The sequence below is a fragment of the Dermochelys coriacea genome, chromosome 7, assembly GCF_009764565.3.
Source record: "Dermochelys coriacea isolate rDerCor1 chromosome 7, rDerCor1.pri.v4, whole genome shotgun sequence".
NCBI classification, from domain to species: Eukaryota; Metazoa; Chordata; order Testudines; family Dermochelyidae; genus Dermochelys; species Dermochelys coriacea.
In genome coordinates, this window is record NC_050074.1 from 52,517,338 (window position 1) to 52,532,385 (window position 15,048).

The following is a 15,048-nucleotide window of genomic DNA, read 5'->3' on the forward strand; positions in this document are numbered from 1 at the left end:
TCCCACCACTCTCACCCTCCCTGCACCAGCTTCCTATCATCTCCTCTCCCACTGCTCTCTGCCTTATCTCCTCCCAAGGATTCCTAAACAGGAACTTCACATTGTCTCTTTCAACAGATGGGCCCATCTGACTGTCACAAGCTCAACACACTTGGGAAGTAATTATAGTAACGTGCCAGCTCTGCTATAGTTAAGGTTCAACATTTCTTTCTGTTTAGAGATCTACTATTCTAATTGCTCTAAACTCCAAATGCCTACTCTGATTGTCTAGAATTATGTTGCTTAACATGAGGGAGATCCTGGTCTTGGCAAAACAACACACTAGGTATTGGCTGACCAAGTAAGCACATTCCTGACTGGAGAAGATGGTACAAGAACACCCAGAGTTCCCAAGTAACCACATAAACACATTCTTGAGAGATGGTGCAAGAACACACCAACCCCTTGTAAGATAAGGATGGGATGACAGGATAATGGATGAGGATGTTTTGTTCCAACTAGCAGGTACCAGGTGTAGCGCTGATAACTAACCAGGAGTGTGATACGCAACTTGTTTCTATCAATGTATAAAAGGAGAAGTCATAGGAGGGGCACCTTTGGCCAGCCGAGGGGGCAATGTCCTGGTGCACTGAGCTAGTACCATTGTTACAGGCATACATAGGTTAGTGTTCCTGTAGCTCCTTCACCACTGAACCGAGCCTGTGGTCTTATGAACAAGATCGAGGTCTGCTGAATGAACATGCAGCACTGTCTGCTACTTCAGCTAACATTGGAGCTCCAAGAACAGTACTTGCGCTCCAGCAGCAACCACACACAAATGTGGGGTTATTTGATCAAGAGGTTCCTGAGATCCTCCCCCACCCCCACAGCAGCTTTTTACAAACTCACCATGCTCTTATAACATTTCCTTGCACCAACCTGGGGCTCAAACTGTGGTTCTCATTGTCCCCCAACTGATCTCAGGCACTTGGTCTTTATCTCAGCTGGCACTGCCTCTTTGGGCAAGCAGTACTGAAAAAGTTTAACAACTAGAGTTTGGAATTTCAGATCAGCAAGAGCCAAACTGTAGAGTTAAAGAGACTGAAATGCACATAGACACCAAGATTAAGGCTCTTTAAGAGCCATAGTCTTTCCAACAATCAGCTGTCACAGTAATTGTTTGGCTAGAGGGGGTATGCTGTGGCCACTGAAAATAAGCTACACCCATGCCTTTGAGTATGAGCCCTACCAGAGACATCTTGCAGACAACATGTATTGTGTTCTTTCTTGGGTTCTACCCTGATATGAACATTTCTGGGTTAAGAACAATATTTCAAGATGCACTAAAATCCTCATGCCAAATTTGGCCTGGTCTGCATGTAAAAGATTTGCCAGCATGGTTCTGTTGGTTATGGGAGTGAAAAAAATCACATCCCAAGCCAACATAGCTAAGGCAAAAAAAAGCTCTGTGTAGACACAGTTATAGTGGCAAAAAAGTCCATTAAAATAAATCAAGGAAATTAAAAGCCCATAAACTACATGAATGCAGAGTTAAGGTTGTCTAGTGCTGTCTCATGCCCTCCCAGAATGTGGATGATGGCTAAGCTTAAACCTCTGAAAACCAGGAAATGAAGAGTTAAAGTATGTTACCCCTGTAACGTAACTTTAACTCTGCCCCTACCCCTAAGCCTAGAGCTTCAAGAGCCACTGAGAATAGTTCAGGAAGGGTGGTACAAATCTTAATAAACTACAAAGGGAAGTAGAGGACCCTCTGTCTCGAAGTCTTCTGGCCAAGACTGGCTGCCTTTCAGGAAGATCATTTAGTCAGACACAAGGTATTCAGCTCAATATCATAGTAACTGGATGAAATTCTATGGTCTGTGTTACACAGGAGGTCAGACTAGATAACCTAATAAGGACCCTCTGTCCTTAAAGTCTATTAATCTACAATAGATATGAGGAAGGACTGAGAGAACATGTCATTGTTTGTGTTGTGCTCCAGAGAGTTGAACACCAGTATTTATCTGCATGCACTCTAGCTGTGTGCACTGTGTCAGCTGTAGCTGTAATTAAATGAGGGATTAGTTGGAGCCCTTGGCAGAGCTGTGACTGTAATATGAAGAGAGGTGCATGTGAATCTTGACAGACAAGTTTGCCTCATTTCAGTGCTGAATATTGTAGGTTGTGTCAGTAAAGGCACACAAGCTGTGTTCTTGCCATGGGGATTGTCAGCAGTCTGGTACCATACATGTTAACTGTCACCCGGGCTTAGTGAAGAGTAAGTGAAGGCAATGACTCGGAAGGAATCCTGAGTGCAAGGGCAAAGGGGTGGTAACATTTTGCTAGTCTGAGATGCTTTGTGTGCAGTAGGCTCAGTGTTTAACTGTAGCCTAGGGTAGGTAACTTCTGTCTGCTACAATGGAAATAAACCCAAGTTTTCCCTTAGCAAAGAGAAGATGTTAGATTTTGTGCTATCCTGTCAGGTGCTCTGTTCCCAAAGTGTTCCGTAGTGGGGAGGGCAGAGCATTAGCAGGTGTGTCACTGGCACATTGGGCTGTTGCTGAAACAGGGCGGAGTTGAGATTGCATTGTGGGGACGACGTGAACCTTAACTCTTCATTTCCCCTTCTAATATCCAAGGGGACAGGAATCCTTACCCAGCGAGGTCACGTTCTCATAGTTCTCCTGCATGACATCTCTGTAGAGGGCTCTCTGAGCAGGGTCCAGCAGAGCCCACTCTTCCTTGGTGAAATACACAGCCACCTCCTCGAATGTCACCAACCGCTGAAAGAGCAAGAGCCCCCACTCAGTACCTGCTGCCCCCGAGACATCCCCACTAGTTATGGGGGAGCAGGGCCAGGAAAATGGAAGCTCTGGGAGGTACAGACACCACAGTCCCCACCCCACAACTGCTCAGAGCAGCCAGAAGGCATCAGAAGAGAGAAGAGAGAGCCCCTTGTCCCTCCCAGCACACAGAGGGGGCAAGGTCTTCACATTCATTACACACTTACTAGCCAGAGCATACAGGAGATGGATCCTGCTGGGGGCTCTAAGGACAACTCCATGGTAAGAATCCCAACATCCTCCCATTGGCAGCAGCTGGATATGGGGGACAGGGCATCTCCCCTTAGCCTCACTGGTGGGTGCTGACTTCGTATCTCCTAACAGCCTGTGGCTGGTAGGTTCATGCTCCAGCACTCGAAATCTGGTAAGTTTTCCCAGCCCTGTCCAGGGGGTTGTTTCCTGTTTCACAAAGAGGTAATTTCCACCCCTGGCCCCCATGGGTCTGTTCTAAACTATAGGCCCAGGGTAAACTAGTCCCAGCAGGTTTGTCACACCTTATCCTCATTCCTTTCTATATCCGGGGAATTTCCTGGCCCCTGCAACCTCTAGACCAAACCCCCAAGAATTTCCCACCTCCTAGATATTTACTGTCCCTCTTCCTCCAGTATCTCCCTGAAAATCCCTACCTGGACTGGCTTGATAGCAGCCATTTCTTTTCCCTGTTCCATGGGAGGATGAGACGATCTGGAGGAAAACATGGATGTTACTCTGGAGCCTGTCAGGGAAAGAGGGCAACTAGGGAGATTCCAGAACCAGCTTTAGTTAATTCACATCAAGTTCTCCTCCATCCCCCCAGGCTCTCTCCTTGTAGACAGATGTTCTAGACTCTGCCATTCACAGGTGGCTTTTGACAGTCTCATGAGATTCTCAGAAGAAAACCAGGGAAATGTGAAATTATGATAAAGTGGGTGCATAACTAGTTGAAAGACGGTACGAGTTATTATCAATGGTTTGCTGCCAAATTAGAAGGTCACATCTAGTGGGGTCCCACAGGCATCTGCCCTGGGTGTGGAATATTCAGTATTTTCATTAAAGACTTAGATAAGGGAGTGGCGAGTCTGATTATAAAATTTGTGGATGACACCAAGCTGGGAGGGGTTGCAAGCAATTCAGAGGATGGGATTAGAATTTAAAGTGATCTTTACAAATTATTGAATTTGTTTGAAATTAACATCATGAATTTCAGTAAAGACTCAAGCAAAGTACTACTTTTAGGAAGGAAAAATCAGGTAATAACTGGCTAGACAGTAGTCCTGCTGAAAATGATTTGAAAGTCATAGTGGATCATAAATTGAATGATCAATGTGATGAAGTTGCGAAAAAGGCTAATATTTTGTAGTGTGTCTACTGGATGGAGTCTCATGCGTAAGACACCAGAGGTAATTGTCCCAGTTCATTCAGCACTGGTAAGACTTCAGCTAGAGTACTGTGTCCAATTATGGGTGACACACATACAAATGTTATGAACAAATTGGAGAGAGTCCAAAGGAGAACAACAAAAATAATCAACCTAAATCTACATTCTAAATCAGGTTTAGAAAACCTGACCTATGGGGAAAGGTTAATTAACTGGGCATGTTTAGTCTTGAGAAAAGACAGCTGAAATGGGATGAAATAGTCTTCAAATATCTAAGTGGCTGCTTCTGCATTGGTGGCTCTAGTCAGCAACTGGATACAGAGACAGTCATTCACACCCAGGTTATGGCTGTTTATTGTCTTCCCAAGAAAAAAAGTGTACAAAAAGAAACACCAACAATAAAACTGGTCAGAGGCTTAGACTGGGGCCCTCTGGCCCCCAGTAACTACCAGCAGCTTTTCTGATGCAGGAGAGGAGGGGTCTTCACTGGGCGGGCGGGCTGGCCAGCCAGCCAGCCACTCTGATTATCACAGAGTATCCTCTCCCCTGGCTGCCCTCCTCTCCACAGAGCTGAGCTCACCTTTTGGCTCCCACTCTCAGGTGGAATATAATCATGAGGTGCTGATCAGCTTTGTCAGCAGATGCCCAGCACCTGTCTGTTGGCCTTCTCTCTGGGGCAGGGGCAGCTGCTCCCTCTTTCTCTCATCTCCCCGGGGCTATTACAGGACCAGCTCAGCTGTTATTCTGCTTTAAAGAGGATGGTGATTGTCAAGGTTCCCTCCCCACTCTGAACTCTAGGGTACAGATATGGGGACTTACATGAAATACCCCCTAAGCTTATTTTTACCAGCTTAGGTTAAAACTTTCCCAAGGTACAAACTTGCCTTGTTCTTGAACAGTATGCTGCACCACCAAGTGATTTTATACTAAGAACAGGGAAAGGACCACTGTAGCGCAGCATGGTTGGTTTGCAGGTGGAAACACCGTCCCCAAATGTACGGGTGTAGCTTTTCCAGAGTGTAGACAATGGCGCAACATTCCTTTTCACTGATTGACCAGTGGCTTTCCCTCTCCAACACCTTCTTGCTGAGAAACGCAACAGGATGGAATTCTTGATTCAGTCCTTCCTGTATTAAAAAACTGCTCCCACACCACGCTCAGACGCATCTGTGGTTACTGGGGACAGTTTGTCAAAGTCTGGGGCCCTTAGCACAGGGTCAGACATGAGTGTCACTTTAAGCTGGTTAAAGGCCTTCTGACACTCTTCAGTCCACTGAACTGCATTTGGCTATTTCCTTTTGGTTAGTTCTGTCAGTGGGGTGGCGATTTGGCTGTATTGCGGTACAAAAGCTTGTAATATTCGGCCAAGCCTAAGATGGATTGGACTTGTTTCTTGACTTTGGGACAGGCCACTTTTGGATAGCATCCACTTTGGCCTGTAGGGGATTGATAGTTCCTTGACTCACCTGGTGTCCAAGGTAAGTCACTCTGTTTAGGCCTATTTGACACTTCTTAGCCTTAACAGTTAGTCCTGCCCCCCTTATGTGCTCCAAGACTTTTTGTAGATGTTCCAGGTGTTCTGCCCAGGAATCCAAAAATATGACGACATCGTCAAGGTAGGTGACTGCATATTCTCCCAATCCTGCTAGGAGACCATATACAAGTTTTTGGAAGGTGGCTGGTACATTCCGCAGCCCAAAAGGGAGCACATTAAATTCATACAGCCCAACATGTGTGATGAAGGCCGATCTTTCCTTGGCGGATTCATCTAGCAGAACCTGCTAGTACCCCTTGGTTAAGTCCAAGGTAGAGATGAACTGGGCCCGCCCCAGTTTCTTGAATAGTTCATCTGTGGTTGGTATTGGATAGTTGTCTGGGCAAGTAACAGCATTTAGCTGACAGTAGTCCACACAAAAACGTATCTCCCCATCTGGTTTGGGAACTAGAACCACTGGAGATGCCCATGCACTGCCAGAGGGGTGGATTAACCCATCTGTAGCATATCCTGGATCTCCCGTTCTATAGCAGTTTAGCTTGAGGAGACACCCGGTAAGGTTGGGCTCTAATGGGTAAACATTACCTGTGTCAATGGAGTGGTATACCCGTTCAGTCAGGCCTGGGTGGCCAAGAACATCGGCGCGTAGCTACGGCACAGCCCCTTGATCTACTGTCGCTGCATACGCCCAAGGGTCATGGAGAGGTTCACCTCTTCCACGTCACCAGCACTTTTCCCTTCGTAATAGACACCTTCAGGCCACTCAGCGTCATCTCCTCCCTGGGCTGTAAACTGACAAACCTTTAATTCTCTGGAATAAAAGGACTTTAGAGAATTAACATGGTACACCTTTGGCTTTTGGTTGAGGTGGGGAATGCTATGAGATAATTAACAGCTCCCAGGCGCTCTTGGACCGTGAATGGCCCTTCCCATGAAGCTTCCATTTATGGGCCTGGAGCGCCTTTAAGACAATGACTGGTCCCCTACTTTGAAGGGACGCTCTCTGGCATGTTTATCATCTCAAGGTGTTTGCTCTTTTGAGCATCTTTTAGGTTTGCTTTAGCAAGGGCTAAAGAATTTTGCAGGGTGTTTTGTAGGTTGGTTACAAAGTCCAGAATGTTAGTTCCCGGAGAAGATGTAAATCCCTCCCATTGCTGCTTCAATAACTGTAATGGCCCCTTAATCTCATGGGCCATATACAAGTTCAAATGGTGAAAACCCTAAACTGGGATGGGGTACAGCTCTGTAGGCAAAGAGCAACTGCTGCAACACTAGGACCCAATCATTGGAGTGCTCATTTATGAATTTACATATCATGGCCCCCAGAGTTCCATTAAACTTCTCCACCAGGCCATTTGTTTGATGGTGGTAAGTGGTGACAACCAAGTGATTCATCCCATGAGCTTCCCAAAGGTTTTCCATGGTTCCTGCCAGGAAATTAATTCCTGCATCTGTAAGGATGTTGGAGGGCCAAACCTACCTTGGCAAAAATATCTGTTAGTGCCTGGCACACACTTTTAGCCCTGGTGTTGCTTACAGCTACTACTTCTGGCCATCGGTGGCAAAAATCCATGAAAGTCAGTATGTACTGCTTTCCTCTGGGTGTCTTTTCCAGAATATCCACAGCTACTCACTGAAATGGAACCTCAATGCTGGGGAGTGGCTGGAGAGCAGCTTTGAGCTGGTCTTGGGGTTCCCCCACTCTTGGGCACACCTCACAAGACTGGACATAGGTAGAAACATCCTTGCCCATTCCCTCCCAGTGGAACGACTTTCCCAAATGGTCTTTGGTTCTGTTCACCCCAGCATAGCCCTAGGATGGTCATGAGCTAAGCTTAATAGATTTAGCCGGTACATAGCTGGAACTACCAACTGTCTCTGAGGATGCCAATCTTCTTGGAGTCCACCAGAAAGAGTTTCCTTGTATAAAAGCCCTCTTTCTACAACAAATCTGGATTGATTAGAAGAGCTGAGAGGCGGTGGTTTGCTCAGTGCCACTGTCCAAGCTCTCTGGAGGCTTTCATCTGCTTCCTGTTCGGTCTGGAATTGCTCCCTTGATGCTGGAGACATCAGTTCCTCATTGGACTGTGGACCTGGGCTTGGTCCCTCTGGAAGCAATGCAGGTGATGGGGCTGTTTCTGTTGACTGTGAACCGCTCTCCGCTGGTGCACTATGTTGGGGTTCAGGCTCCAGCTGAGCCTCTTGTGTAGGGTTATCTGCTGCTACTGATGCAGGTTCAGTGGGGCTCTCTGGTGTTGGTGTTGCAAGCACTGGATTCAGTGCTGGCAATGGTTCTGGGGCTGGTTGTTCCGCCGGTTCCAGTTCTGGGACTGGCTCTGTCTGGGTCTCTGTGACTGGATCCACTACTGCTGTTGCAGACGTTGGCATGGGGTCCGGTTCCATCACCTCTGACTGGGTCCTGGGAGAAGTCTCCAGAACAGAACTAGGTGTCATAGCTTGCTTAGGGTGGCTGCAGATGACCATTCCACCCTCTTGGTTAGTTTTACATGATTGGACAAGTCTTCCCCCAGCAGCATGGGGATGGGAAAATCATCATAGACTGCAGAAGTCCACATTCCTGACAAGCCCTTGTACTGGACCGGCAACTTGGCTGTAGGCAAGTCAAAAGAATTTGACTTGAAGGGTTGAATCGTCACTTGGACCTCTGGTCAATTAAATTGGGGTCCACTAAGGAAGCTGGAAGGCCGACACTTGTGGTCCGGTGTCCCTCCATGCTGTAATCTTCTTCCCACCCACACTCACAGTTTCCCTCCACTCTGAGAGTATCTGGGAGGCATCTGGGCCTGATGTGATTCCGGTGCAATGAACTGTAATCTACTGGGGTTCTTGGGGCAGTTGGCCTTTACATGCCCCGGCTCGTTATATTTAAAACATCACCCAGCTGACTGGTCACTGGGGCAAGGTGGGTTGCTGGAGAATGGTGTGGTGGGATGATAAGGTGTCTGGGGTTTTTCTGGGGTGTAGTCAGGGCTTTGGGTTGCCTCCAGTGGTAGGGCAATGTTTGGGACCAGATATCTCCCCCGGCCTTGCGAGCTGCCCCTGTGCACCACCCCGAGTGTCCCACTGCTCCCGCGTGCCGCTCCATCCTGCCTCTGCTCTGCTGGCTCTGGGCATCAACTGCGGCCACAGGATCCTAGTGACCCCCATCCACTAGTGCCAGCGCAGGCTGCCTTGACCCTGCCCTTCCACCTCAGACCCTTCCCTTTTCCGGTGGGACCCTCCACCAGGAGAGGGGCCTCACCTGCCTGCAGTCACGGCTCCTGCCCCAAGCTGGACAAGGGGCCCATTCCTCACCCCTTGGTGAGGCTACAGTGAGGGGAGGAGGCCAAACGTGATGGCAGCCTCCACCCAGCACCCACCGCAGGGAAGTGCTGTTGCTGGCAGGGGGAGTCCTCCTTTCAGGCCCCAGCCCCGGGACAGCCTGCCTGCACCCCAAACTCCTCATTCCCAGCCCCACCCCAGAGCCCTTACCCCCTTGCACCCCAACCCTCTGCCCTAGCCCTGAGCCCCTCCAGCACCCCAAACCCCTCATCCCCCCAAATCCCTGCCCTAGCCCTGAGCCCCTCCCAAACCCCTTATCCCCAGCCCCACCCCAGAACCCTCACATTTTTACATTATTTAAAAAAATATATATTACAAGCAGGTGTGTGTGTGGAGGGGGAGGGGGGGACTTGGACCTTTTCTGGGCACCACCAAAAATTATACAAACCTGTCGCCCCCGCCCATAGGAAGGGTGCAGATTTTATTTGCCCCCATGTTAATCTAGGAATTACTCCTTGTCCTTCCTTGCAGTGATTCTAGATTAATATTGGTCTCAATGAGACCAGGAAACAAAGCTCAGAGGAGAGGAGGCTAGAACCCTTTTAGGCAGATCACTGTGTGGGGCCTGTGGAGGGCTAGCTGTAGTACCCTTGTCTCTCAGGTAATTGCCTCACAGAGAAAATTACTGGCTTGCCCTGAGACAATTAACCTGTTATAGTGAGATCATTGAAACAGCAGGGCAAAAACTGGGCTAACGAGGTGATTAGCAAAATAAAGGGAAGACTATATAATTGGGAGGAACAGGATGTACCAGGAAGCTCAGTGAGAGTGGGGTGTAATAGAGTAGGCTGGGTGGAAGGTTCCTCCTGGCACATGCCTGTACTATGTTCTGTTGTGCTGGGAATAGAAGATTAAGATGCACATAGGGAAAAGAAACAGCCTGTGTATATATTGCAAGAGACAATCCAAACGGGTCAGGCAGTGCAGCACAGTGCATAGCAAACAGGGCGCCCTATGACACAGGGTAACCCCTTTCCCACCTTCCTTCCTTCCTTCACATCTGAGAGAAGGACTCTGAACAACAGTTTTCCATCCAAACCACAAGTTCTTGCAGTTTTCACGGAGGGAGAGAAGCAAAATCTGTGGTAATTTCACATTAGTTTTGGTAAATTAATAGAAAGTTACCAGCCCCTGCCCGCCGGCCATTCACACATGCAGCTGGGAGCCCTGGGTGATGCTTCCTTAACAGAAGGACAGCACAGAGGAGCCAAAACATTTGAGACATTCCTTGGCTTGTCCCTGAAAAATAATGGCCCTGACCCACCCCAGAGGTGGCTGCACCTCAGAGCTGGGGGAAGCAATCCCACATGGGGGATGGGGATACTTCTGGTCACAGAGTCAGTCAGCTGGCTCTGGGGACAGCTACACTGGCTGCTCATGGAGCAGCTCTGCAGCCAGCCGATCCAGCAGCCCTGCAGCCAGCCACTGCTGGAGTGGCCCTGGGGCCAGCTGCACCGGCCACTGCTCAGGTGGCCCCAGGCACGTAGCCCTGCTCGGGACCACCTGAGCAGTGGCCAGTGCAGCTGGCCCCAAAGACCACCTGAGCAGTGGTCCCCAGGTAGCCTGTGCAGGCGCTGCCGGCAGCGATCCCCAGGTGGCTGGAGTAGGCACTTCCCCGGGCACCCTCCCGGTAGCTTTGCCCGGGTGGCCGGTACAGCCGCTGCCGGCAGCGGTGCCCAGGAGGCTGGAGTAGAGCTGCTTCCCTGGGGTGGCCAGCGCAGCTGCTGCTGCTGGCCCCTGGCAGCTAGTGCTATGACTGGCCCTGTCCTCCACCAGCAACAGCCCCCGGGGTGACCGTTCCCCGGCAGCAGCCCCCTGGTATGCCTCCCCAGCGGCGGCCCCTCCAGACTCCCCCGGGGTGACCGTCTCCCAGCAGCAGCTCCAGCACTCCTCCAGACACCCCCCCAGCAGCAGCCCCAGGCCCTAGCAGCAACCCCCTTACAATTTGTCACAAGTATTTTTAGTAATAGTCATGGCAGGTCAAGGGAATGTGTGTATTGCCCAAGACCTGTCCATGATTTTTACTAAAAATACCTGTGACTAAATTGTAGCCTGATTGATAATTAGTGGAAATGGCTGACTCTGAGATTTGATATCAGTGTTCAATAATTGAAGAGAAAAGTGTGGAAATCTGAGGAATTTTGGATCAATCTTCATAAGTTAGAGAGGAAAGTAGGAGAATGATGAGGTATTTATCAATAGTTGATAATAGGTAGAGATAAAATCTGAGTGAATTTCTTATCAATATTTGATAAATAGAGAAAAGGGGAAACATTTCCAGGGATTTTATAATCAATAATCAAGAATGAGAGGAAAGGGCCCAAAACTGAGATTTTATGTTAACTTGGATAATCTCCAAGCATAATACATTAGCAATAGAGAATTAAAGAGAAAATGGGGCAGAGTTTAGGGTACTTTTATCTCAGTCTTTGAGAATTGGGGAGGAAAAGGTGTTAAAAACAAAATATCTGATCATAGAAGAGGAAAGCACCAAGCTCTGGGGGATATTTAATAATTAGAGGGAAAGTTTGAGAGGACTGTGTATGGATGTTCAATAACCAAAGGAAAAAGTGCATCCGATGAAGTGAGTTGTAGCTCATGAAAGCTTATGCTCAAATAAATTCGTTAGTCTCTAAGGTGCCACAAGTACTCCTTGTTCTTTTCCACAGACAAAAGTAGTTTCCCCACCACCGTTCACCTGGGCAACAGGCAGCCCCTTTTGCAAAGCTGCTTTGGAGATGTGTGTGGAGCAGGCAGGCTCCACGGCCCTGGGGAGGGGGCAGAGACAGGGGAAGGTGCATTGGGTGGACGAGGGGGAGGGGCAGCAGCTAGGAGCCGATACTTCAGCGGAGAAACTTGCTCCTGCCTCCCATTGCTGTGTCCCTTCCAAGCCCTGGTAATGGCAAAAATGGCCACCCTCTCCCCACCCCCGAGGCAGCGTGTCTCAGGCTCTCCCACTGCTACCCCAACCCCTCCCATTTGGGGAATGACTCAGGGCAACCATTTCCCACCTAAGCGAGGGCAAAGGGCCACCGATAAAATGGGCGGGGAAATGGCCCAACTCGGATGAGAACTTAAACGGACGTTTGAGGGATGAGAAGAAAATGGGGCAAAATCGGCTGAAGGTCAGAGGCGCGGAGCAGGGGGTCTACCTGGAGCCCTTCCTCCATCACCGGCCCTTCTCCCCGGGCACGGCCTGCCTGCGGGCAGAGCTCAGTCACTCCCTTGCGCCCTCTCTCCCCTTCCCCACCCCAGGGGGCCGCTCTCTTGCCCGCCCGAGCCTCCCACTTGAACGGCCCTGCGGACCCGGGCGGGAGCTGGGTGCAAAGCCAGGGCAGCGGGCTTCACTGAGACTAACCCAGCTCCGACCCTGCCCGCGGGGGGCACTAACAGTCACCGGCGAGAAGATCCCGGGGCCGCCAGCCAGAGACTCACCCTCCTGCCGCTCCCAGCGCTGTCCCCGGGGCCTCTCCCAGGGAGTCTCCGGCTCCGGGGCTGGGGTCGGCAGAGCCCGAAGCTAGCTCCCGCTGGAGAAACGCCAGGGCTGAGGCACAGGAGGCTTTACATGCAGGGCACCGAGCCGGGGAAGCAGCAGCGGCGGCGGCTCAGCCCGGCTCCCAGATCACACGGAGGCAGCAGCGTCCCGTGCTGAGCCTGGGCAGAGCTGTGCAGTATGGGTCCGGCTCCGGCTCTCAGCTGCGGCAGCCCCTTCCGGTGCCCTCAGCACCAGCCCGGATGTAGCAGCGCTGACCTGGCCGGGGGGCGGGGCTCTCTCCGGCTGGAGGCCCAAGACAAAAAAAAGGGCACCGTTAAGGAGACCGTGGAGGAGGGGTCCAAGCTGCAAGCAGCCGTGCGATTATAAAACTACGTCTCGAGGTGCCTATCTTTAAATTAATGTAATGCTCGGTTGTGAATTAAGGGTGAAATATCAGTCATATGCTATACCAGAGGTGGGCAAACTCCGGCCCGCGGGCACATCCGGCCCGGCCCCTGAGCTCCTGGACGGGGAGGCGAGCCCCCGGCCCCTCCCGCGCTGTCCTCCTCCTCGCAGCCCTACCTCGCCCCCGGCGCAATGCTCTGGGCGGCGGGGCTGTGAGCTCCTGGGGCAGCGCAGCCGCAGAGCCTGGCCTGACCCGGTGCTCTGTGCTGCACGGTGGCGGCGGCGGTGCGGCTGTAGCGCCGCCAGCCCCGGTGCTCCAGGCAGCGCTGGGCCGGGAGTGGGGGAGTTGGAGAGAGGCAGAGGAGTTCGAGGTGGTGGTCAGAGGGCGGGGATGTGGATAGGTGTCGGGGCGGGAACAGGGGGTTGAATGGGGGCAGGGGTCCTGTGGGGCAGTCAGGAAGGGGGGGGGTTCCGGGGGCAGTCAGGGGACAGGGAGAAGGGGTGGTTGGATGGGGCAAGGGTCCCAGGGGGGCAGTCAGGAAGGAGAGGGGGGTTGGATGGGGCGGCAGGGGGCAGTCGGGGACGGGGTTCTGGGGGCAGTCAGGGGACAGGGAGAAGGGGTGATTGGATGAGGTAGGGGGTCCTCAGGGGGCAGTCAGGAATGAGAGCAGGGGTTGGATGGGGCAGTTGGGGCGGAGGTCTGGGGTCAGTCAGGGGACAGGGGTGTGTGGATGGGGCAGGGGTTCTGGGGGTCCGTCAGGGAACGGGGGGGGGGTTGGATGGGGCAGGAATCCGAGGGGAGCGGATAGGAGGTGGGCGCTGGGCCATGTCCCCCTCCCCTAACTGGCCCTCCATACAATTTCTGAAACCTGATGCGGTCCTCAGGCCAAAAAGTTTGCCCGCCCCTGATCTATACTGTATCTTATCATAAAATTCTTTTAAAAAGCCTCTCAGGCATAAGCATACTTCAGAGTTAGACCTTACTGCAGGGGTTCTCAAACTGGGGGTTGCAAGAGTATTACATGGGGGGTCTTGAGCTGTCAGCCTCCACCCCAAACCCTGCTTTGCCCCCAGCATTTATAATGGTGTTAAATATACAAAAAAGTGTTTTTAATGTATGGGGGGAGGTTTGCACTCAGAGGCTTGCTATGTGAAAGGGGTCACCAGTACAAAAGTTGAGAAACCAGTGCCTTACAGTGATCCCACCCGTCAGAATGAACTACCCATGGGAGAAAACTGGGAGAGCAGCTCATTCTGATATCAAAGCAAACAAACCCTGATACTAGGGCTGTCAATTAATCCCAGTTAACTCATGCAATTAACTAAAAAAAAGTAATCATGTGGTTGTAAGCACCACTCCGGAGCCTGGTGGCACCACCACAGCACCATCTAGGACCGGCTGGTGAAAGACATCTCGCCATCCCTGGGAAAGGATCGCCGTTCGACTCCGCCATCCACTGGAATGGACAGCCAACTGCAACCCGACATCGTCATGACCGATGAGGAAAATAGAAGATCGTCATGGTGGACATCACGGTGCCATTTGAAACGTGCCTGGCCTTCCATGAGACCCGTGCTCAGAAGGTGTTGAATACACCCTGCTGGCTGACACCCTAAGAAACCAGGGCTACGAGGTCCAGATCCACGCCCTGGTCATGGGAGTTTTGGGCGTGTGGGACCCCCACAATGAGCCAGTGCTGAAAGCATGCGGAGTCAATCGGCGCTATGCCCGGCTCATGAGACAGCTCATGGTGTCCGACACCATCAGGTGGTCCAGAGACATTTACACGGAGCACATCATGGGACGCTGTCAGTACTAGGACGTAAACAAGACCGCCAGTCAGGGAAATAACCCACTTCCTCCTCTGACAAACCGCTTGGATGGAGGAGTTGGTGAAGACAGCCTGCTTCAAGGACTTTGACCTCCTTGTAGACAAACGCACTAAAGATCTGTCTGCAGAAATTGTATCTGCGAGGAACAGAACTCAGGAGAACACACCGACTGTGCACAGAGCTCCTGCATCCAGACAGACCCACAACATGAGGGAAGCCAGAAGAACATCAGTCGCCACTGTGACCCAGCAGCAGCATCCAGGAGCTCTAGCAGTCAAGCCACCTAAAGCTATGAGAGAATCCTCAGGGGGCCCTCATC

General features: G+C 51.1%; 1 protein-coding gene across 2 annotated transcripts in view; it reads right to left on the reverse strand.

Annotated features, from left to right (window-relative positions):
- The window catches only part of LOC119858582 (zinc finger protein 3-like), a 30,530-nt gene extending 17,481 nt beyond the window's left edge, over positions 1–13,049 (reverse strand). The window contains exons 1-3 of one of the 2 annotated variants that reach the window (XM_043518438.1): positions 12,452–13,037; positions 3,449–3,537; positions 2,636–2,762 (exon numbers count right to left, since the gene is read on the reverse strand). In XM_043518438.1, the coding sequence (XP_043374373.1) occupies positions 2,636–2,762; positions 3,449–3,520 (199 nt within the window). In that variant the 5' untranslated portion in view covers positions 3,521–3,537; positions 12,452–13,037. Of the gene's footprint in view, positions 1–2,635; positions 2,763–3,448; positions 3,538–12,451 lie in introns of those variants that run through there. The other variant, XR_005293930.2, reaches the window with a different exon arrangement.
- Between the last annotated feature and the right edge of the window lie 1,999 nt (positions 13,050–15,048).